At 41.4% G+C, this 25,209-nt stretch overlaps 1 protein-coding gene across 8 annotated transcripts in view; it reads left to right on the top strand.

The window, feature by feature from the left end:
* The first annotated feature begins 211 nt into the window (after positions 1 to 211).
* Positions 212 to 25,209, top strand: part of LOC126279103 (dachshund homolog 1-like) — an 854,344-nt gene continuing 829,346 nt past the window's right edge. For all 8 annotated transcript variants that reach the window (XM_049979575.1, XM_049979579.1, XM_049979577.1 and 5 more), the window contains exon 1: positions 212 to 2,888. In XM_049979575.1, the coding sequence (XP_049835532.1) occupies positions 1,960 to 2,888 (929 nt within the window). In that variant the 5' untranslated portion in view covers positions 212 to 1,959. The remainder of the gene's footprint in view (positions 2,889 to 25,209) is intronic.

Consider the following 25,209-nt stretch of genomic DNA (forward strand, 5'->3'; position numbering starts at 1 on the left):
CAGTTCAATATAAGAAGAAGAAACACAAGTGCGAATAAAAAGTTGTAATGACGAGAGCGGCAACGAAGATCACCAGCAGCAGTTAGTTGGCGCTCGCTCCGCCAGATGTCAGGGACGGCGCCCCCGCAGCGCGCTCACCCCTGCTGGCGGGGGAAAGAGTCGCGTGGGCCGATCCCTCGCCACTACTCGCCCTGCCTCCGTGGCGGCCGGATCTCTGCCGAACAGCTGACGCCCACGTGGTGCAGAGACTAGGCACGAAGGGCGCGCTTGAGCATCTACTGCTTTCCGCGGAGCTGCCACCTGTACTCCAGTCCGGAGCTCTCAGAGAAGACGTTCGGTAGGCTACAACAACGATGGGTGTAATTTCTTTCACATTCACGAACTATTAATAAAAATTGTGATATATTTGTAGCAGAAATCAGATAGCGTTCTAATGACAGTGAGTGACGTATTAGTTGTATAGTGGAACTGACTCTGACGATATTTGGATCGCATATGATGATTAGTGAGACACTATATGTATACAATGGAAAGATTCAGTTATAACGCACTGTGACGTCGGGAATCGGCGAGCGGTGTTGCGGATCGGATTGTCTGTTTAGTTTGAGTAGATTAAGCATTGGACTAAGACACTTTCCTCAGAGTGAGCAAAAAGGACAAGGAGAAAGCAAAAAAGGTGGGAATAGAAATAAAGAGGTGCTCGTCTTTGTTGTGCGCCTGCTTCTGCAATCGAAAGTTATTCCCGCACTGTGACATATTCCGCTATCAGGTGGGCGTCGCGCGGCGAATTCCTCACAGCGCCGCCGCTAGGGGGAAACGGCGAAGGTATACAGCCCAACAGGCACCGGACGAGAAGACGGGGAGAAGAAAAAGGAAACTGCGCCAAGGGGGCGTTCACCGGCGCCGTTAAAACTTGAAAACCAAGTCGGGCGGAACCCGGTCGCGGGCCAATGTGCTCGCGGTGCGCCCGCGCAGGTCGGCCAATAGCGCGCGCCGCACGGCTGTAGGGCGGACGCCATTGGGCCGCGCGCCGCCGGCGGGTGGTTCCCAGTGACAGCTGAGTGTGAAGGGAGGGGCCGCGAGGGAGCGTGTGGTGGGGGGCGACTCCGAAGCCAGCTGCGCTTCCTGGGCTGAAAAGTACGGATCCCCCCTCCACTGCGGCCGCCTTCCCCACCGGGTCCGCGGGCCGCGCGAGCAGCGCTGCTGCCGTTTTTATTTATTACTTTTGTGACTGCCGTAATATAGTACTTCTTTGTAGGAAGGCGAGCCAGTTGCCGCAGGGGTATTGACGTCCGCGGCGTCCGAAGCTGCGGGAGAGAGGAGAGAGAGAGAGAGGAACGAGTGTCGTTGTGCTGTGCGAGAGAGACTTGCCGTGTGAGAAAGAGAGAGAGGGAAGGAGAGGAGAGGAGAAGAAGTGAGGGAAGGAGGCAGAGACGAGGAGGAGGACTGGGAAGGCGTTGCGCTTTCGCCCGCGCGCTCTCCTCGCATCCTTCTTTTTTTTGTTATTTTCCGTCCGTCGTCCGCGCGACGGCCGGTGTTCAGTCTGGACGAAAAGAAGGCGCGAGGTGCGTCGTTTTTGTCTGTGATTTCGCCGACGAGTCGGAGCAGAAGTCGTGCACAATAGCCGGGCAGAAGCACAGTGGTCGCGACGCGAGCCGCAGCTCCCCTCCAATCGTGTGTAGGCTGCCCCCACCCGGCGGCCCGGCCGACCCGCGGCCGGCAGACACACACGCGCCACACTCACTGCGCCAGCAGCGACCGCGTGGCTTTTGCCCCTACGACTGCGAGCAGCGACTCGACTCCGTGCCCGCAGCTGTGCGACTGTGTGTGTTGTGTGACTGACAGCAGCGGCATGGCGCTACCAGCCGGCGCAGGACGCGAGTGATATGTTCGGTGCTTAGGTGTCTGGCGCGCGTGTGTATGTGAGAGCGGACAGTGGACAGCTACGGCGCCTCTTGGATGAGTCAGACTCTGGCCTGTAACATGAGCATGGATTCGGTGATGGACTCGTCGTCGACGAACAGCGAGCACAGCAGCAACGCTTCCTCGGCGTCGCCGCCGGTGGTGATCAAGCCGCCGCTGACGCCGCCCCCGGTGCCCGGTGGTGGCGGTGGCGGCGGCGCGGGGGCGGGCACGCCTCTGCCACCGCAGCCGCCGCCGGGCATGCCGCAGGTGCCACCGCAGCAGTCGCCGGGCCCGGTGCCGCCTCCGCCGCCCCCGACCGGCGACAGACCGCCGCCGCCTCAGCAGCAGCAGCAACAACAGCAGCCGCCGCCCCCGCCGCCACCGCAGCAGCACAGCCCGCTGAGCATGGTGCGGCACCCCGGAAGCCCGCCGGGGGCGGCGCCGCCCACGCCGGGCCAACAGCTGAGCCCGCCGCCCGTGTCGACGCCGAGCGCGATGGGCGGCGGAGGCCCGCTGTCCCGCATGCCGCCGCTGCCGCCGCCCAGCCTGGGGCTGCTCAACAGCCTGGGCGGCGCCGGGCTGATGCACCACTCGCCGCTGGACCTGATGGCCGCCGCCCACCACGGCGCCGGCGGCCCTCCGCGGTCCTACAACTCGCCGCCGCCCATCTCCACGTCGGACCCGACGGCCAACGAGTGCAAGCTGGTGGACTACCGCGGCCAGAAGGTGGCTGCTTTCATCATCGCGGGCGACACCATGCTGTGCCTGCCGCAGGCGTTCGAGCTGTTCCTGAAGCACCTGGTCGGCGGCCTGCACACCGTCTACACCAAGCTGAAGCGGCTCGACATCGTGCCGCTCGTCTGCAACGTGGAGCAGGTGCGCATCCTGCGAGGCCTCGGCGCCATCCAGCCGGGCGTCAACCGCTGCAAGCTGCTCTCCTGCAAGGACTTCGACGTGCTGTACCGCGACTGCACCACCGCCAGGTACGTGCCGCCGCCCCCTCGACGCCCACCTCGCCTCACTGTTGCCACGGCGTCGGCGACCTTCCTGCTAACCACGTGCTCGTCCAAATAGTGTTGCTTGTGATCACTCTAAACCGACTAAACCACCTGTTCAGTATACAGACCCTCCCAGGCACTTTCTCAATTTTCTTCATCTAGTTTTGCACTCTGTGGGAGGTTGGGGGTGGGAGTGTTGCGTACTTTACATCGTGCACCATTACCATCTCCTCCACACTCTCATCTGTTTATAAAGAACCGAAACACGTGATTTGTACTTCTCTACAATCTTCTTTTTCGAGGACGACGTTTGAGCGCTTAACGCTTCTTAACATTATGTCCCCTATATCTTCTCCCAGTTTTTGAAATCTACGCTCTTCGAGGAAGGATTAGAAATGTATATATTGTTTCATTTCCTGTCAAAATTCGCGTCAGATCTTAGATTATCAGTCCTTTATTTTCATTACAATTTTGTCAACGATTCACAGAGGCATACTGATAAAAATTGTGAATGTTATGCCTTTTTTGTGTCATGCATACAGAAGCACGTTGTAAATTCCTTATATCTTCTGAAAACATGCATTCCCGTATGTTCAACAACAAGCAAATGCGTGAAACACAACGCCACGTTTGACGTTCTCGCAATGGTAGTAAACGCATTCGTGACGAAACGTCAGTCACTACCTCTTGCCAAGTACGGTCCCTCTTATACGTATAGCCCTATTACGAATTAACAGACAAGAGGCCCTAACTGAGCTATTACAGTCTTGACAACACGTAGCACAATCACTCAGTAACTATTTCTTCATTTCATTAGTAGTTACGACACATTCAGTAATCACAATCCCTTCATTAGGTGATTTAAACTTGTGAATCACATGTACTTCTTACTATGCAAGTTACATGTAAATCTTGCACGTATATCACCTATTGAACTGAAAGTGATTCGTTCAGCAAGTCGTAAATACTGATATTCTGAAAGACATATAATTGGGAGAGTACATGTAGTGTTGACAATATTGTTTTTGCTTATAATAATTATGAATATTACGCCCCCACAGTCAACATATTGTCTTTCAAGCTCTCTCCGTATTTAGAGAATGTGTCGCTTTACTAATTATATCAAGTTATTAACACTTCTCATATCCATGCAGTCGCGATTTTTCTTCAGTTTATTCAGCTCCCCATCCTGCAAAAAAATATATTTTTTCTTAGCTTTATAGAAAAGTAATTCTTGAATTGATATTACCTGGTGATAGAGATTTATCCCAGAAACGCGTCGTATTGACTAAATTGTGAATGAAAGGTTTCTTCGATTGTTAATTATTTTTTTTGTATTTATTAGTAACCCACTCACACCCAGCAAACAATGTTTCCTTCACACATATGGTTTCCGAACCTGGACCACACTGTAAGACGATACACGTACACATTATTCTGTCTGCTTCCTATTTGACACCTAATCACTTCGAATTTTTGTGCTTCACAGAATCAAAGAAATGACAGGTATTTATGATCAACTTAGTTGATTACATACCGTTGCAGTTTAATGACAGGTATTTATGATCAACTTAGTTGATTACATACCGCTGGAGTTTTCTTGCTAGAATCATTCTCCACCACCCCCACCAAAATCTGCAGTTCTAGTTTCACGTTCGACAGGATGCTATGTCGTGAGTCGAAGCTGCTAAAATAGTGTGCAAATTTTGAAAGAAAGGTTTCTAAATAACTTGTGAAAGTAAATAAGATTAATAAAGGAGAGTGCGAGTTCCGTGTTTTGTTTATTTAATTTGCTTGGCTTACATGAATTTTACTACTTCAATTTCTTTGACAAGTCTTTTTACTTTACCAACCACTTGTGGCGTTTATTAAATACCATAATCACTGGTAAACCTCCACATGTCGCTCTTGTTTCTGAATGAGTCCTCAACAATACATTTAGCTACAAAGCGCTTTCTTAAATTGTTCGTTGATACAATCTCTCAGCCCTTTTTGTAGTTTTTGCTGGTATTATACGTGCTTGCTCATCTTTCTACAGACGCAGTCACAACAGGTGCTAAGCCTCCCGCACACATTACATGAACACCTCCTCCGAGTTTCAAAATATTCGGTGTTCCGCCTACTTCCGTAGAGGTACCGACGCTGTGGCAATATGTGAAGTATACAGTAAGCCATAATTGTGTTTATTTGATCTGAAATTTAAGTTTTTGCTTCCGAATTAGAATTCCGTTAAATATTGCTGTACCTCCGTACATTTGTGTTTTCCCACCCGGTGGACTAACAGTATGTATTGGATTTTCATAGAGTCCACTTAGCCGTAGTGCACATCACGAAAGTTATTCAGTGACTGTCAGCAACCTGCTTTGATAGTCCTTCAGGATTCTTCCTGAGTGCATTCATTCGTTGTGTACTTCATCGTGAACTTATTGTGATGGCTAACTCATTCGTTATTTACTTCGTCGTAACCTGGTTGTCATAGCTGTTCTATGAGAAACTCAAGTAATCTATAAATTAGTGTACTCCTTTTATCCAATGTGAATTCCTAAATTGTGTATTGAAACAGTCGTAAACGTTTCTGCATTTCGTCCGTTTACATTGATCCGTTTAGCCAGGATGCAAACAGATGTTACGTGTGACGACTTTTGATTATGTACTTAGGCTTTTAGCGATGCGTCGTAAATTCCATCAATAGGAAAGAACGAACTGTAAGCAGCAAGCAAGTAAAAGCGTTGTTTCCATTTATTATTTGGAAAATCTAGAATTCTGTAGGGTTTTTGTCAGTTTTCTAATGTTTTCAAGTGCAACATTCTGTTGATTACAAAGTGAATATCGTATGAATCTGCTTCATACATATATAGCCTATGATACGTGTCGAGTGAAAGAAAGCAATTGAATGCCAAGAACTGCTCTACAAATTCGTGACAAAAAATAGGGTTCAAAAGAATTTTTCTGAGATTCTCGTATCGAATCATCGTTTAGTGTATGATGAAAGGTTACGCAATAGTCTGTGCATAGTGCAACTGTAATAGCTGCTAATAGAAATTAAACCATTTGTCTGTCTGAGAGCAAGATGTTAGGTAAGCCTGTCAATGGAGGTACCTTACGCACTCCCCGCAAGTTTTTTATTTATTTATTTATTTGTCTTAGTCACTGAATTCACTTCCCAATGATTGTGTCCAAGTTAATGGCGAAAATCTGAAAATATTGATGTCTATGTCAAAATACCGTATATTTCAAACTGTGGAACTTTACAGTGGAAGGAAAACAGAATATGGTTGGCAGAAAAATCATATCCGTTTAGTAGAATGTTTTCCACACACTGTCAGTTTGATAGTTTCTTACATCGACAGATATCCAGGCAGGCCGATTCATCACCGTTCATAATAACTGTATTCCATTTGTCTTTTTTTACATTCATTTTTGCTGTCGAAATATTACATATCATTTGCTACAATCCTGGAAAAATTATGACGAAATACTTTGTGCTATTCGTCACATCATTGTTAGTTAAAAAGATGTTATTTGAATTAAATACGTGGCAGTCGCGAATCTTCGTGCCCGATGGTTAATTTGCCTCTTTCCTTATTGTTTCAGGAATGTTATTCCAGTTATAAACAAATATCAAAACCGCGTGAGAGTTTGAATGCAGTTCCTGAGTGCCAAAACAGTTTGACAACAATGTCTTACTTTCCTTTGTTAGTTCAATCATTCTTGACAAACTGAAAGTAATCAAATATACGTTATAGCGTCTAGTGTTCTACATTTCCGTGGAACTAAAAGAGCCATGCTTTTACAATGTCACTTATATTCTGCTTGTAAGGTTCAATGCACTTATCTGGGACAGAGAGACAAGTTCAGTACAGCGAAAAAATTCGACTGAATTTTTAACAACATTTAAAACTGCCAAGAAAACCTAAAATTCTTCCCCTATCCACAAAATGGTTGTTGCACCACTTTGGGAAATGGAGTGTCTTCTAGAAGATGACAAAATTGCTCAAGGAGTTGAATCAGATTGTGTTTAAAAGCCTCGCAAATTTCGCAAACTCGAATGCCCAGTTCTTCCCTATATTTCGTTATGTAGCATTTCTGTTTGTTTATAAAGGAACGAGTCATGTCGTGTGTACTGCACTACACAGTTTTGTTCTTGAAGAATGAAATCTGAGCGCTTCATTTGACATCTTTCACCGCGCATATTAATGTTCGTCCTCTGCATCTTCTCTCAATTTTTCTTGTCTGCTCTGTAGCAGAAGTGATCGTAAATAATTAATTATTTCGTTTCGATTCATGTCCAAAACTACGTTGTGTTCTAGATTATCAGCCCTCTATATTATTTTGATCAGTTTCAAATTGATGTATGTTGATTAAATTTATAAATAATTTTGTTTCACCTGCTCATTGTTAGTTTGCGGTCTGTAAATATTTTGTAAGTACCCACATAAATGTGCATATGATATTGTGTATTTGTTGCTACATTAATGAAACATCAAAAGGGTCCGTATGTAATACATACTTTCGACACTATACTACAAGTGTGACTTGGTTTTTAAGTAGTATCTACGTTTCCTAAGTTTTGTTGTCTTTCCCTTATCCTTTTGAAACAAAGACTGCTCTGCTTAACGTCAAATATATGTAGGATATGAAGCGTAAAGGTCTGCGCCTCACGTAAGTTCATTAGCCTCTACGAGTTCTGTTAAGATTCCAGTATTTCACGGTTTCTAATGGTGCTATATGCCAGACTGCAAACCTCACTGTAATTATCTGTAGCGCAAGTTTCCTGCGCCCGTTTCTAATGTGCAATGTGAACGCTGCGAGCAGAACCTTCCCCCCTTCTTATTATTGACCAACTGTTATGTTTTCTAAAATGTCATTACTGCTACTTTTTTTTTTCTTCCAAGCCCGTTGATAGTCAACACCAGTGGATCCAAATTATGGAAAGACAGGTGTTGGACTTGTTGAAGCAACAGTCTCGACATTTGTAACACCACCTTGTGCTCAATGTAGTTTGCTTTGTTTTAAAATTCAGCAGTTCTCCGAACGTAATGCTCTTGGCTTTGTATACTATGCTTCTCTGTCTACGAGAAAATTTCCAAACGTTATCATTAATAATTCTGAGCTCGTTTTAATTCCGTAATATTTCAACGTATTATAGTTTTTTCCTTTTCTTTTCGTTAATATAGCCTTACAAGAAATGTCATCGATACCTGAATAATGTATTTATTTTTAATTATATCGTACTTGCTACATATTGCAGTACAGTTTTGAAATTACATCACTGCAGTATGCACAACTGTTCCCTCATCGGACGTTTCGTCTGTTGTTGTAGCTTGGTGTGATGACATACATCGTATCAATAAAATTTAGGAGTTGACATGTACAGGTCTCTTTTAGACAAGTGTTTTAATATAACAGTAGTCTGTCTGTCATTGTTGTCCTTTATGGAAGAATAACTTCAGCGATGTTACGTATACTCCGCAAGTCACCACGAAAATGTTATAAAAAAAACCATTACTCACGCTCTGAACGTTAACATAAGAATACGTTCCTTCAGGCAGAATTCTTATTTGGAATTTTACTAATTTATTTTTAATTTTCATTGCTTGTCATTTATGCTGTGCGTTCATTGCTCCACAAGCACCTCCAAATATTCAAGAGTGCAAAATACAAAGAAGTTAATAGTAAAGAAGTAGAAGGAGGTGCTCTGAGAACATGCTACTTTGTATTAAATGTGTAATACAGTACCGTATAATATGACAGTGGACTCTGGACCACTGAACATTGCATTTTGCATTTTTAACAGATTTCGACCAATTGTTACCGGAGAGAAATTGTTTCATAATTGAATTAATGACTTAAAAGTTCAAAACATTGTTTCAAGAGCAACAACAAAAATAGCAAGTTATTAATGCGTTCACTTTCAGTAACACTATGTATGTGAAGTGCTTTCTTCGAGTCGGTGTATTTAAATTTATTGAGCCAAGATTACATTACATATTTTAGAGGACAAGTTACCTTTGTCACTTACTGCAATGATATTAGATATTCATTATTAGCTGCAATCACAGTACGCTGTACAGAAGTCTGTCGTCACTGCTTATAATACTGCGCAGAAATAGACTACACTGCTGGATGAATGGAAACAAATATTGTACATGCCCACTGTCAGCGACGTAATGATCTAACGCTACAGACAGACCAAGCGAATTATACATCTGAAAGAGAGCTGGTGCTCTTTGTAACTACTTAAGATGCTTTATGCCTAATGAAGCCTGCGCTCTCTATTAAGTCGGCTTTCTCTATTGTGGTATTTTGTTGTTTCATGAAAACAATAATCTCGAATGTACCTGAATCTTCATTATAAATTAGCCGTGAGTACACGAAACACCTCCATTGCCTTCCTTCGGCAGAGCAGCTGTAACACAGTGCGGTGCGCTCGTAGCCAAAAACCGCTTTGTTGCGCTAAGGAAGTAATTGTTCTTCAGCTACATACAAAAGTCACTAATCTCAGCTGACAACGTTTTGTTTTTTAGTTGGTTTGATGCGACCCGACACGAATTCCTGTCTTCTGCGAACCTCATCATCTCAGAGTAGCAGTTGGATCCCACGTTGTCAACAATTTTTTGGACGTATTGCAATCTCTGTCTTCCCCTACAGTTTATACCTATAGTATCATGGAAGTTATTCCCTCCTGTCTTAACACATATCCATCCTGTCCCGTCTTTCTTGTCAAAGTTTTCCATGTGCTCCTTCCTTCGCCGACTCCGCGCAGAACCTCGTCATACCTTATCAGTCCAGCGAATTTTCAACTTTTGTCTATAGCACCACATCTGAAACTCTTCGATTCTCTTCTGGTTTCCCCACAGTCAACGATACAATGCTGTGCCCCAAACGGACATTCACGAAAATTTCTCCATCAAACTAAGGCTTGCGTTTGGTACTGGTGACTCTTTTTTTGTAGCCAGGAACGTCCGCCTTGCGATTGCTAGCTTCATTTCTATAACCTCCTTGTTTCATCGATCATGTGTTCTTTTACTTCCAGTTTAGTAGAACTCCGTCACTTCATATTCTTCGTGGGCAGCATTCTTGTTGGCAACTTTATCGCTGAACTCATTCCTGTTACTCCTCATTATTTTCGTCTTTCTTCGTTTTACTTTCAGTATGTATTCTGCAGACTGTCCATTGCATTCAGCAGGTCCTGCATCTCTCCATCAGTTTCTTTGAGAATACGAGTATCATTAGCGAATCTTATCATTGATAGTTCGTAGTAATAGGCGGCAAATCATCGAGTAAAGCTGAAGTGATAACAGGGAAGCGTCCTGGGACCTCTGCTGTTCCTGATCTATATAAATGACCTGGGTGACAATCTCAGCAGTTTTCTTAGGTTGTTCGCAGATGATGCTGTAATTTACCGTCTAGTAAGGTCATCCGAAGACCAGTATCAGTTGCAAAGCGATTTAGAAAAGATTGCTGTATGGTGTGGCAGGTGGCAGTTGACGCTAAATAACAAAAAAGTCCCACATGAGTTCCAAAAGAAATCCGTTGGAATTCGATTACTCGATAAATAGTACAATTCTCAGGGCTGTCAATTCAACTAAGTACTTGGGTGTTAAAATTACAAACAACTTCAGTTGGAAAGCGTTTCATTGGCAGGACACTTAGAAGATGCGGCAAGTCCACTAAAGAGACAGCTTACACTACACTCGTTCGTCCTCTGTTAGAATATTGCTGCGCGGTGTCGGATCCTTACCAGGCGAAATTGACGGAGGACATCGAAAGGCTGTAAAAAAGGGCAGCTCGTTTTGTATTATCACGTAATAGGGCAGAGAGTGTGGCAGATGTGATACGCGAGTTGGGATGGAAGTCATTAAAGCAAAGACGTTTTTCATCGCGGCAAGATCTATTTACGAAATTTCAGTCACCAACTTTCTCTTCCGAGAGCGAAAATATTTTGTTGAGTCCTTCCTACATAGGTAGGAATGATCATCAAAATAAAATAAGAGAAATCAGAGCTCGAGCAGAAAGGTTTAGGTGTTCGTTTTCCCCGCGCGCTGTTCGGGAGTGGAATGGTAGAGAGATAATATGATTGTGGTTCGATGAACCGTTTACCACGCACTTAAATGTGAATTGCAGAGTAATCATGTAGATATAGATGTAAATCTGAATTTTAATTCCACTCCTGAACATGACTCATTTCAATCACTTTTTATTCGATGTATAGACTGAACAATAGAGGCGAAAGACTACATCCCTGTCTTACACATGTTCTAATCCGTTGTTGGTCTTCCGTTCGTATTGGTACCTCCTGGTCCCCGTGCTTCCCTATAGCTGACGATGTGCGTCTGATTGACTGGACTCAGTTCCCAGACGGGAAACTCGCACACCGCCTCCCGCGGTGTCCCCGAAATGCTTGGACCGCGGCGGCGGCCAGCCGAGTGGAAGTGTAAATAGAAACAGCGCTGCACCTCGCGGCGCGAGCTGACATTTGGAGACAATGGCGGCTGGCCCGGGCTGGTGTGTCCTTTTGCCTTATCGCGAGACGCGACATTCCTGCTGCGCCGTTTTATTGTTCGCCAAAGGGCAGGCGGCACGCAGCGGCCGCTATCGGCGAGATCTGCGAGCCTTGTGCAACCCGAGACCACGGCGATTCAATTGCAGCCGTTCGCTGGCCGTTAGCACGTCATAATCCCAGCCGCGGGCGCTTTCCCCGCAGAGAAATTCTCCAGGGCGGCCCGCGGCATTCTTAACTATACGTTCCTCCGTCGGCGACCCGCCAACTAGTCGCTGCTGGATGCCTCAAACGCTACCCCTCCTCTTGAAACGAATGGATCGCTGAGGATGAAATCAATCAAGATACTGCGACATCAGATGACACCAGTTCAAACCTTTCAAATGTCCAGAATCTACACTGTGAATTCGTAGGTGGAACCAGCAGTGAGACTAAAGCAGTCCTCGAGATGTGTTCGTACAGCGTAATGGTTAAGGCGACTGCTGGGGATAGGCTAGAAATCAGGATTCCACTCTTGCACTTGCAACAAATTTTCTGTTTATGTGAAGACAGTAACTGCTCTCGAAAGAACAGAATACTGTTGATAACCGTGCAGCCTTTCCCTGGAATAAATGATGACTAACTGAAAACCCTCAGCTGCCGACAGGTGTTGTTGATATACCTCAATGTGGACAGTTGAAAATGTGTGCCCCGACCGGGACTCGAACCCGGTGGCTCAGATGCATAGAGCGCCTGCCATGTAAGCAGGAGATCCCGGGTTCGAGTCCCGGTCGGGGCACACATTTCAACTGTCCACATCGAGGTATATCAACAACACCTGTCGGCAACTGAGGGTTTTCAGTTAGCCATCATTTAAATTTTGTGTTGTCACTACAAATTTCATCTCCTTCTTGTTTTTCTTTCTTCTCGTAATATATTGCATACCATGTTACTATCTCTGTTTCTTGCTGACAGTGCTGGTTTTCTCATCCTTTCAGTGACGGTTCCAGTGTTGTTCATCCCTGTGGCTCACATATACGTATCTTTTCATGAAGATAAGTGTGCACCTGTTTAACAACTGAGTAACCAATTTCTACTATACTCCTGTGTACAGTCTCTTTTACTCTGCTTTCATAGATTTGTCAATACCTCATGTTTCTTTTCCTGTCCATTATTGCGTACGCTACGGTACTTCTCAAAAACCTTATTTCTATTCTCTGTCAAGAACGCACACCTCACTCGCTTCAGCCAAAGTATAACTATACACGATATTTTAAAATTCTGACAAATTCTCTCTTCCTTAATCATTTACATAAATTGCCATAAAAATACAACTGAATATTCGTATTTCGTTTCCAGTGCCAGCCCTTTTCGGAACGATGAGGTGTATCCCAGGACACAGAATAGATAAAATTTTCAGTTCGTTTAAGTTCAAACTATATTTTGCAGGTAACAGAATCGAACCTAAACACCATCGCTGTAGTCTCCCTAGTAGACTATGCTCTGGAGGTATCCACTGTAGTTTTAAGATTCCCCATTTTCAGCAATCATTACATGTTCATCACAAAATAAATCGTTATAAATAAACTATTTTCTAGAGCAAGTAAATCCACCAAGCAGCTACAAATTTTGTAGAATTTCTTAGCAGGCCTGTTTCATAACTTTGTAGGTCCATACGAAGCGTTTAAGTTCTTTCCTCTATATAAAAATCAGTCAAACGCTCAAAAAACTATTTCTTATTGTGTACCGTTCCTAATCTGCCGCATCCGTCATCTACACGGGGTAGAAAGGACCCTACAGGCGTGATGAAACCATCCTTTATAGAAGCAGAAAATCGGAAAACATACCACGCAAGCTCACAGTGGTCGAAGAGGTAGCGTCTGCCATGCTTCCAGTGCGCGTCCGATACCGTTGGGAAACATCCACGAAAACACTCGGAAGGGATGTATCTTTTGGCGAAAATGAGCTTTAGAAACAGTGAAACTGTGATGCGTAACTATAGACTGCCGATGTAGGAATCGGAACTACTTTATTATGCAGTGCCATCATACCGAATGCTGTCCATATGCTTGATGTAAAACCGCAAAATAAAAGCATCTAACTTATAACAAACTGTAGTGTTTGAGAGACGCTTTTAGCTGAGAAGAGTCGGGATTTCATCGGAACAGTTAGTTCACGGAAGAGTATATAGTGAATAAATTTAATTTGAAAATAATGTTTTTATACGAACATAAATTTACATTTCGAGCCCCGAACGCGATTGTCGGTCGACACACCCTATAAATAAACATCACTAGATACTTGTCGTTTAGTCTTGATAGTTGACAACAATCGACAGAATAGACAACTTCTGTTCCACCAATTATTGGGCACTAAACTTATTTTATTCTGCGTATCCTTGATCTCATTGACCTCAAGTCAATTCTAATATGAGACTCGGTGTGGCTTCCCGAGGACAGTTACAATCCCGTCTTATACTGATATGCTTCCGCTGTTTCCTGACGACGAAAAAGGAATTGGCTTGAGGATGCGTCTGGACGCATGAGATAAAAGTCTCGGTCTCTTAGGATTCCCGTTAGCGATTTATTCGTTCTCTGTATTGGCACTATTCAATGTCCTTTTGCTTCAGCATCCTTTTTACACAGAGTTCTTCTTCTGTGCAGTATCTAGAAAAGCTTTTCTTCACATCACTGTGCAGTCATCGTTTATCGTGCTTCTATTTTTAATAACTTCGTTTAGTGGCTTACTAGCACGTTATTCAAAGATTTAAATAATCTGCTCATTTTTACTAAAATCTCCTGAAATTTAATGAAAGTGGACCTGTCTCTTCAAGAAACCCACGTTCAGACATAAGTTCTATTTCCTATGTTGCATCTCCCTTTTGCAAAATACTGCTGTTAGCAAATACGGAGAAATTGGGAATAAAATTACGTTACTCAAGGTGGCCGTCCCAGTGATTATAACCAAATTTTTTCCCTGTTGTTTCTGTCATTCCTCTCGTCTGAAAGTAGCGTAAACATGACTGCACTCGGGGGTTTTGTTGGTACACAGAAACCTCAAAGAAAGGATTCAGATACAGGAAAGAAGATTATTTTCAAGTAAAAAGCTCACAATTTCAAGAAAATTCTGTAATTGTTTTAAATGCACTATCAACTGAAACGTAGCAAATTCCGTTCCAGTTGCCTTCACACAATCATCTAACATAAGGAATGTTTCCGGAGTGGGGATTTCAACAATACGAAACTCATACACATGTTTATCAGTAAAATCATTCACTTGCCACTTTACGATTCGGAAGTTATCTCGAAACAGAATTGTCAACATATTACAGCTTCGTTTAGTTCCCATCCTTGCATTAATTTATCATCTCGTAAATTATTAACTGATTTTAAAATAATCGGCTGTAAAAACCAACAGTTTTCTCACTCGTAACAGGTAATTCGCTCCATTTGCTTCACGATTCAAAAATGGTTCACATCGTATTCCTTCAAACTGAACCTCCGAAACTTGACCAACAGCTCATTTTCTTTCACAAGCTAGTCGCCGTTACGGCCACTCCCGCCGAATTTCCCGGAACAGGAAATGTATTTACGACTATGAGTCAGATTCGACATTCCTACTGCTTGTCGACTCTCTTAAACACCCCCGTCGCAGAAGAGCCTACATCAGCTGCAGGAGTTGAAAAGGGTGTGAAATAAACTCTTCGTCTTTTCTCCTTTTAGTAGTTGACGAAGATGTATGTTGTCTCATTCGGCATGTTTTCCGTAGCCTTACTACAGATATGAGAATGATATCTATTGTGAAAACAAGAAAACAAATTAGTTATTTGAGAAATACTAATTCGTCGCAACCAATAGTCTAAAACGGATTATCTGATTGTGGCCAATTTGGCTTTGTCTTACCAGGACAAGACAGTAATTCTGTTCGTATACCTAAAATTCTTCACTAAATATTTATGTCACGCTTTTGCGCAGTACAACAACATAAATTTGTAGTTAAAATGTTTTACAAAATTACTCATTACTTTTTCGCGTGTAGATATTTTAAGTTCCCACAATTATCACAGACCTTGTTAATTATTTAGTAGTTTTAGGGAATGTAGCTCAACAAGGAAAAAAGTACGGAAAGTATTGTTATCTTTGCAAGCTAAGCCATACAATTTTACAACTTTTTGAAGAAAAGCGTTGATTGACACAGAAGGAAAATTTTTAGTACCAAAGGGGACACCTATTGAGCTTTTTTCTGGATCTCAGCTACAATGACTGACGAAACAATTGTAAACATAAATTCGTCAGCAATAAATATTAAAGAAGATTTCGTGTCAGAAATTTTTCGTCAATAGTATACAGGACTTGAAATACGGGTGCATATATACCATAGCGAAATTCACTCTTTTGTTGATTACCTCTAATTTAATAATGTAACGATTTGAATCAAATACTATAGTTATCTTTCGTCTATTCCATAACGTTATTATCTACATGCATACCTCCCAAAGCATCTCATACGTTCACCATTATTAGTAATGACTCACCCTATATCTGTCTCCATCTCATTCCTCTTTTATTCGTTACTACATGTTGGAGGTTAGGACAAATGGGAATCTTTTCAGTGGCTACAAGTCGTCAAATTTCGATAGTGTTTTTCGTTGTGGAGTCTAATTTCAATCGTTTGTCTACCAACATTAGATCATTTTCCACGGACAATGTAAATTTTTCGAATCATCTCCCTGTAGAGTTTAACAGGATTGGTGTACTAACGAGCTGTTTCACAAGTTTTGCCTACGTACATTTACCACAGAACAGTCTACTGATATTGCTATATGTTAATCCATTCTCTACAAGATGGGGAAAATTGTTTAATCAGGAATTTCTACACATTCTGTTGACGAGGTGAAGAGTCAAACGAACAAAATTTGCAGCGAATGACAAATCGTGCGCTGAGTTTAAGTTTCTTGGTTGACAAAGTTCTTCGATTTTTTCATTAAATTAAAATCTGTGACGATGGATAAAAATCGAAACATGTAGAATGAGAAACAATATTAGACTAATTTGTAACCTACAACTCTATTTTGTAAATGAATGAATTACAGATAATATTCCGAAAGGATAGTTAAGTCACCAGTGAATGATCAAAATTGTAAAAAATTACTGCAGTGCTTCAAATTAGTTAATGTATTAGTAAGTCATCCTATAAGACTTGCTGTTCCCATGGACAGCCAAGCAGTTTTTAACAAAACATTTCCGAGTATGTTGTAGTATATTCCACGGCTATAGGTTCCATGTGGCTACCGTCAGGGTGGCAGATTTACTACTGCACCGGTGCCACATTCAGACCTTGTGTCTCTTCCCTCTCCTGCCATCTAATCAAAAGTCGAGTTCAGAGCCACTACTGACAATCAGACACAGAAAATTACACTGTGTAAGACCTGCATGTTGCACTAGCCCACTAGTAAAATACAATACCCTGAAGAAGACCACTTTGCAACAGTGGGCGAGATGTAGATCTGTATGACATCTGGATACGCTCAGATACCTAGTAAAGTTTTAAAGGCGACAACTGTCTCAGCAGTCTACTCTCAGCAGTCTACCATTGCACATTGCAGCAGTTGCAGCTCGCAGCGAGACAAAAATTTCACGGCGTTCGTTTACGAAATATTTACGCGCTTTTGCTCGCAGTATCTGTTGTTCAGAGTTTCCGGGAATTCTGCAAAATGACCTCTTCTAAATTGACTCCTTTGACAAGCAGAGCGCCAATATTACTTCCGTGACCTAATTCAACTGAATTATTTCCTTGTCTCTCATGATGTTGACGTAGATGGAGTATTTAGCTCAAACTGGGCGTTAAAACCCACTCTGTCCTGAAACATCGCGTATTACTGCTTTTTCATTGCTGACTGTTATCGCGTGTCCTAGACAACAGGCGCGTTTACGAAAGCGTTTCGTATGGTAATGAGTGACGTAATTCCAAAGGAGTATTGTTTTACGTCAGTGGGTACCCTGTCTGAGGGAACAAATTTACTGTGTTCTTTTGTTTTATTATTGTTATTGCCGGCGGCAGCTGTGTGTCGTGGCAGTTGTTGTGCCTGATAAGTCTGTGTCCCGTGTCGCGTGAGCGGTGATTTACGCCCTGTAAGTGGCGCAGATCTGCAGGCAGAGGGGACGCTTAAAACTTCGTGTGTCCCCCACGGCGATCGCGCGGGCATTCTCAACATTTGTACGCCCACAAGCTAGTCGCCGTTACGGCCACTCCCGCCGAATTTCCCGGAACAGGAAATGTATTTACGACTATGAGTCAGATTCGACATTCCTACTGCTTGTCGACTCTCTTAAACACCCCCGTCGCAGAAGAGCCTACATCAGCTGCAGGAGTTGAAAAGGGTGTGAAATAAACTCTTCGAGAGCTATCAGTCGATTTCGACCACAGGGCTAACGCCTGTAGACCGAAATGGTGAGTGGTATTAAAAATAGCAGTAGTAGATCATTTATTTGCATTCTATCATTTCTTTCGGAAGAGGCATATGGTCACCTTTCAAAAGTATTTCTACGATCTGTTGCTGAATATTTAAAGTGATGATAAGCAACGGTTGCTGGATTATACATGGGTTGAACTGCATCGTAGAAGGCGTCAGTAAGTGAAGAAAGTTCTGCGCCGATAATTTTTATACCTATCAAACGTCTCCAATATCCTTTGTTTGTGAACCAAGCATAAAATAATATTCTTCTCACACAAATTATCCAGTGTAAATGTAAACTCAACACCTGTGTACAGTGTATAGTGACACCAGTGAAAATTTACACAGTTTGTCTTGAAGCCAATTCCGAAAACCAGTGTGGGCTTAACAAACTTCTACGCAATTTCATTTTCTCCAGCGTTGAAATGAAACGTGTGTAAGATGCGTGACCAATATGGTAGCTGTGGAGAACCGAACGAAACATTGCTGTTACATTCACAGTCGTTTACTAACTAAATCTGCACGACTCTTTTTCTGAATAGGCCATGACCGGAAAAAAAGTTCTCTCTCGCACTTTTGAAACGTTTAGTGCTGATATTGTTGCCACAATATTTTAACTGATACAGTAAACATTCGTTGACGATGTTAGAATATACATTATAACGGCAACTCATTAGTTATTTTTCTAAAGTGTTCTCCCCAAAGAAACATTTTCAGAAACGTTTCCTACGTGGTCCTGATGTACCTCTTCAGTTATTAAATTCTTATTTTATGTCTGCAACTAAAAGCTGTCATTCCAGCCATGTATAGGAAAATTTGCTGTGAAACTAAAATTCAACCAGCGGCATCAGTAAATCTACCGTGTGGAAACCATGTTTCAAAGCTCTGTAGCGCCTAAAATACAACGCATTGTTTCCTCTCCCCGAATGTTGAACTACTCGTATATAAACATCTTTCCTCTTTAGTAAATACAAGTTGAAAATGAACTGAATTAGTTTTATGATAAAATACAATGTTTTGATTCTGTCATATACTCTAAGAATACTATATGTCTCTTGCTTCATTGGGTTACACAGACAAAACTAAGGAATGTGCATAATCTGCAATTTCTACAAGATTTGGCTGGTATCCGATCGAGAGTATTCGAACTGAGTACTAAGATTTATAACTAAACACAGAACAGAGAGATATTTGATGTCATTTATCCGACTGTTAAATTAAACAGCTGTGACATTTTGTCTCCCCGTATTTGGTGCAGAAATACCGAAACGTTCTGAGGATACAACTTACGTCTCTCCTACCAAACTCAATCGGTTATTCTTGGCTTTACCAGGCAACCTGATATTATTGCGATCACCTAGGTTGAGAAGACGGCATGCTTCCGAAGATGCACCTGAACGCAACATCTTTGCTTCTCTGGAGTTCCGATGTAGCAGTCATCATTCACTGGGAGCTCTTTACACCACATTATCACCACACGGTTTTTGCCTAATTAAGTAACCAGTTTAACGACACGGTGGTGTCGATCCCCGCATCTAATTGCACCAGTATTTGTTAATTGTAAGGAGGCCGTTTCGTTTATTGCTTGTTTTATAGCACTAGCGACCCGCTTAATGAATTGACGAGAGCAAATTCGTTTTATACGCTATAAAGTTCCCATTCCGGGGCTGGCTAGCTAACTCCGCCTCGTCGCTCTTGTTCGAGCTCGGCTTTACGAGTACGTCAAGAATTTACAGCCAAATTGTTTGCAAACATGTACTTCAGAAACAAATGGAGGCTACAAGTAGCAATATAAGAGAAATTTTCATTGCCTCATGTCATCTTTGTTTCGCGGGAACCCACCATGTGGAAAAGATCTAAGGGACGCACGGAAATATTTTACGTTTGGTTATTCTTCTCGTAGAGTAATTTCACATCTTGTTTTAAAATACAAGCCGAGCTGATCGATGGAAAGACCGTATTGATTCTTATTGGACAAATCTGCATTCTCGAGTCATCGACAATAACAATTAACCATGGACGTCTAGGGTAGTGTATAGAAGTTTTTCAGAGACGCAGATTTAGAAACACAAAAGCAAGAGTCACAGCAGAAATTTTCACAACTGACATTACTTTTAACGAGACACCTATATCGCGGTATTTTGTTATGGCCTACAGTACTCACTTTCTGTCCAAGAAAATTAGCCAGTAAAGAATTCGTTATTTGTAAGCCGTAAAACTGTCAAAATTTTTATTTGCCTATAGCGACGGAGCTAGTTCAATGCGCTTTATGTACTTCAGTGGTAAGTCTAAAACTGTGTTTTATTTTAAAAACCCTAATTTAATTTTAGAACATCATTTTAGTAAGGAATTAATACCTGATCTGTTTTGCCGAAGGTAAATTCCTATTTTACCAAGTTAGCAGTTGCCACTTGTACTTTTGCTCTACTGTGCAAACAACTACGGAGAATCCAAATTGCAATGAAAAAATCCCAATAGTTTTCATAAAAAATAAACGGAAGTCACAAGTTAATAACTTAAACGCATTTTGCATCTACAGTATTCAACGGATCAATTCCCTTATCTGTGACGATAATTAGTCTTAGAGCGAACCGGGCGTGAAGAAATAATTGGGGGAAAAATTACTTTTAAACGTTGAGAATCTATTTAACTACCGCGATGTCAACGATACGTAGGTTTTTAATTTACCTTCAAGTAATTTGAGTTTTAACATTTTGCGACTTAGTGTCAATAACCAGTGAGCAGTGCGGTAGCCACTCTATATGCACGATTCATCGTATATGGAAGTTCATAGTCTTAACGAAACAGTAGTTTGGTGCTCATTCCTTTTAATTTTCGTATGGTACGCATTCCAGTTAATTTCCGTATGATACGCAATCCAGTTAATTTTTGTAACACCTTTATTCTCTGTAGGAGTTAATGAAATAATAATTATCTTTATTTGTAAACATTTATATGTTGCTTCCAGTTCGAGTGAAAATATTTTTTATCAAGAATTATTCTCTGTGTTTTGCCAGTGACATGACAAAACTTTCCGAAAGTGCACACAAATAATGTGGAAAAAGTCATCGGTTATATACCTAGTCTCAAAACTTGCTGAGCTTTTGCATTTTGAAATGTCAAGTTTCGTAAAGCCGTAGTTTTTTTCCATGGTTCGAGTAAATAACTGAAATAAAGTGCAGTAAAGTTTTGTTTAAGAAAGTCACCACCTGTCTTGTTAAAATTAACGTTTGCTTTCTGTCGAAAGAGAGAAAAGTAATTTTATACTCGTTACCTCCATACAGTAATCACCGTAAAGCGCAAAATGCGAGCGACAGATATAATTCACAGTAGCCAGGAAAGTTATTATTCGTTGTTTGTAAGATTTTCTTTGTAGTTTTGTGGCACATACAGAAATTCATGGAGATGCACTGAACAGTTCTGGACTTAACAGTTGCCTTACCTGCTACTATTCTTTGTTAAGAGGAGCGCAAGACGCTTTTGTTGGTAGGTAAAATTTCCGGCACCACACCGCCTTTCGCCTCACTTGTTGCGAACAGCACTGGCGTCTCCCTGGGAAACAGTGTGGCATGGAACTTGATACGAAGAGTGCAACTTGAAGCTTCATGCGGGGTGCAACACACCGGCCTCTATTCACTGCTGCTACAGTTCCGATGCGTCCGTTCAGATACAACGAACCAACTAACAATTCAAAGTGCCGGTATTGTACACTTTAACATTTCATAACTTACACACTAGTCTGAATGTCTACACTTTTTCGCTTTTATTGCGGTACTATGTCAAGGAAAGCTGTTTTTTTTCGGTATACTTCGAGTGACTCAGTTGCAAAAGTAATTTCATATGCCAGTCTCAACTTGTACCAACTCGTTACTAAACAGCCACTATCAATCAATACAATATGTCTAGATTCATGCAACCCAAAGTGTTGGGAACAACCATTAAACGAAACGGAAAGAAGCATATTAATACGCGGCAGAACGGGATATCATATTACCAGGGTTCTTTTAAATTGCAAAAAGAATGCTTTTGAGAAGTTTTATTCGTTATTTTTTACCTTTAATACTGTTCGATATTTTGTTGTAGTTCTGTGGAGAGCGCTAACTCCTATTAAGGACTTGAAATTTTAGTTTCCCCCAAATAATCCATAAATTGTGAGTTTGTCCCAGAAATTATTCCAAGCAAAGATAACGATATGCCACAGCACATAAAAGGAAATATTTTTCATAAGAGCGTAATGTAGATACCCTTAAGCAAGGTCAGGAAATCCGAATATCTATAATAAAAGGCTTTGTGAAAGAATGCGGTAAGCAGAAATTCTCAGTGGATTGAAGAATCTACTTCACATTTGGGTAGTTAGATTATAGGCTCAAAGAGTGAAACCAGCATTTCACAAACCCAGCGTTTCTCACTTCTTGCAAAACATTTTCAATTGGTATTAAATTCAACGAATGTCTTAGTTAATTTGTATACTATACAACATATTTAGCCAATGCCTCTTCATCCATGTACTCATGCAATTGTTTTTCACCAATGACAGCTAATTCTGCACAGATATTTTGCGCTTAGACGCTTACACAGTTTTTCCACACCTGGATGCATGGCTCGGGGAAAATATAAAGTTATGATCACCATTATCTGTTTCATGTAGGTAAAAGGGTTCCCGGGTACTTACGACAAATCTGTGAGGTATTTTTTTAATTTTTATAGCTGCAAATGAATATAATTTAACACTGAGACACATTGCTCTTCGACGCAAATACTTTTAGCGTGTGAACTTAGCTACGGTGGCCATGGAACTTCCTTGGCGGATTATTTACATATAAATTCGTTGACGCCGAAATAAGTTCTGAAGTTTTGATTTCCATTGTTTCACGCATATTTCAAAATAGCTTGTATCTGTGTTTGATAAGCACTATAGTAATGTACTGTAATTTTCTTTTGTCTTTGTTTGTTACCAGTCCTAGAATATGTTTTTTCGAAATTTCGCTTCCATTACTCTTCTAAACTTACTTTGACATTAGGCCTTTAGTTTCTGAACACTAGCCTATTAGTCAGGAATTTATTTGAATTTTGATGAGTGCATAGTTTTTCATTATCTCTTCTTCGTCAGGTTGAGCCTATTAAACAAATTATACTGAAGCGATCTGTATCTGAAAAGCAAACTTGCCACAAATGTTTTAGCTCAGAATTTTAGTTTAAGAGTTACGTGTACAACACTGTTATAACCGTATCTCCTCCTTCTCCCGAAACAGTTTTACTGCCTTTTCCATGTATATGATGTTCTTCGATTTTTTTAATGTAATAAGTCCAACATCTTTGCCGTTTATTCAGTTTTCGAAGGAAATATTTCTCTTTAGTTTATCTTACAGTCACGCGCAACAACTTTACATAGAATTTTCACCGTACAGCCAGATATCGGTCTTCGCGGTGTTTGAAAGGTATCGTTCATTCTTCTTTTTCTGTTGTTCATTTCGTCATTCGTCATTGAATGTTGCGTTATCTGTCATTTACTTTCACATTTGCGCTCTTAATAATGTAACCTAATACATTTTTGCTACATCATGCTGTTTTTCATTCATGAGGGGGATAGTGTAATCTATTTAACTGGCATGTCTTCATGTCTCTAATTTCTTTTATTTCATCAAGAATTTCTAGTCGTTACAGAATCCAAAGATATCCATTAAATAGTTCAATACCAACTTTACGCATTTTCTATCAAGTTTCTGGTAGTACTTTTGAAACGTTATTGATGTAAGGTGTCTCCTTTCGAGGCGTTTCTTGTCTGGCTTTTTCGAATGGAATATGGATTTCGATATTATCAACTTCGTGAAGCAACTTTCTTGCCTATATTGTGGAGCCTCTTATTCATCTCTTTCCAGCAATTCCGTTTGGCCATATTCTCTACAATCGTACTGGTGTTTTCACTCTCCGACGAAGAAATAACTCTATGGCTCTTGTTCAGAACACAATTTGTCTTAAGATAGAAACACTTCACTACTTTTCTAACTGATGCGCAAGTGAACAAAATCTTTTCATGCAATTAAACATGCTATGTTAAATGTGTAAAATGATTTACCTCAAAATATAATTGTACGCCGTAAAAATGATTAGTGAAATTAAGATTATAAATATGGTCCTAAGTGTTTCAGATGAGTTCAGAATTTCCGCTCGCTTGCTGGCGACAAAGCTCAGTCTTTTATTGGAAGTTCTTTACAGCTGCTTCCAACATTGCACGTGTTATCGCGGTGCACGCTCTGTTCTTAATGAGCAGTATCATATCATCGGGTGTTGTAGGGTTCTAGTGTTACCTTGTAATCCTCATAATCCGCAACAGTTTTATCGAAAATATATGCAACAAGTCCCACAATAAAAAACTTATAACACTTCTGTTAAAGGGCGTATTTTACTCTGAGTGTTCCTCTGCAAAGATTAAAGTCACCTACTTCCGCTTCTGATAATGTTACCCCTTCTCCCCTCCTCCTCGTACTTAGTTTCGTTTGCAAGAAAATCTTCACTCCATTCCTATAAATGTTCAAATATTCCTCCGTGAATACTTACTTTCTTTAGCAGGTGGAGGCTCCAACCTCTAGCTGGTGGAGGTGTGAAGCTCTACCAAAAGTCAAGAAAATCTCTGTCAACATGGTTCTCTGATATAGATTTATTAACATCAACGTAGTGGACCATTTGCTTTTCTTGTTTACAATACAGTTTCGTTTTTAAAAATATGTTCTCACAAAAAATAGGATAATATTTTATACGGCCTCGTATCGTTCGTGAATTCTAACAGACGAAAGTAGTTGGTAGGTTAAAGCTAGGCTTTACTAAAGCCTTCCGCAGATTTTATTGTTAACTGTCGTACCTCTTGTTGAAATAAAAAGGGTGGTTCAAATGCCCATTTAATTAAATCATTATTAGCGATTTTATTTGTCTTCTGTTCCCTTCAAATGAGATGAACCACGGTTTGCCGGAAAAACCTGCCAGTACTTTAGCGTGACTCATGCCTCTTACAATGTTACTTTGATTCCTTCCACTTTCCCATTACTGATCGTTTCTTTTAACAATACTGTTATTTTCAGTTCGTGATATTTGAAAATTCTATGTTTGTGATGTGTTAATTGCATCTTTTTTAGTCTGTCCACGTGTTCATTTAATATTATTCCTTTGTGAGCTCTTACTCGCTGTTGGTCACATGCATAGTTTTCTTGTACATTTTTGAAACGTCTGGTCATATTGGATGACTGTTTAATTTGGAGTATAGATCTACCACTGTTAAGTGATATCATTAGAAGCTTCGCAGGTGAAGCGGTTCAACCAAATGTCATGGGCTACTGAGGAGAATACAGACGTTTCTTTGGGGATTCATTTTATTT

Source organism: Schistocerca gregaria, chromosome 6, assembly GCF_023897955.1.
Source record: "Schistocerca gregaria isolate iqSchGreg1 chromosome 6, iqSchGreg1.2, whole genome shotgun sequence".
Lineage (NCBI taxonomy): Eukaryota > Metazoa > Arthropoda > Insecta > Orthoptera > Acrididae > Schistocerca > Schistocerca gregaria.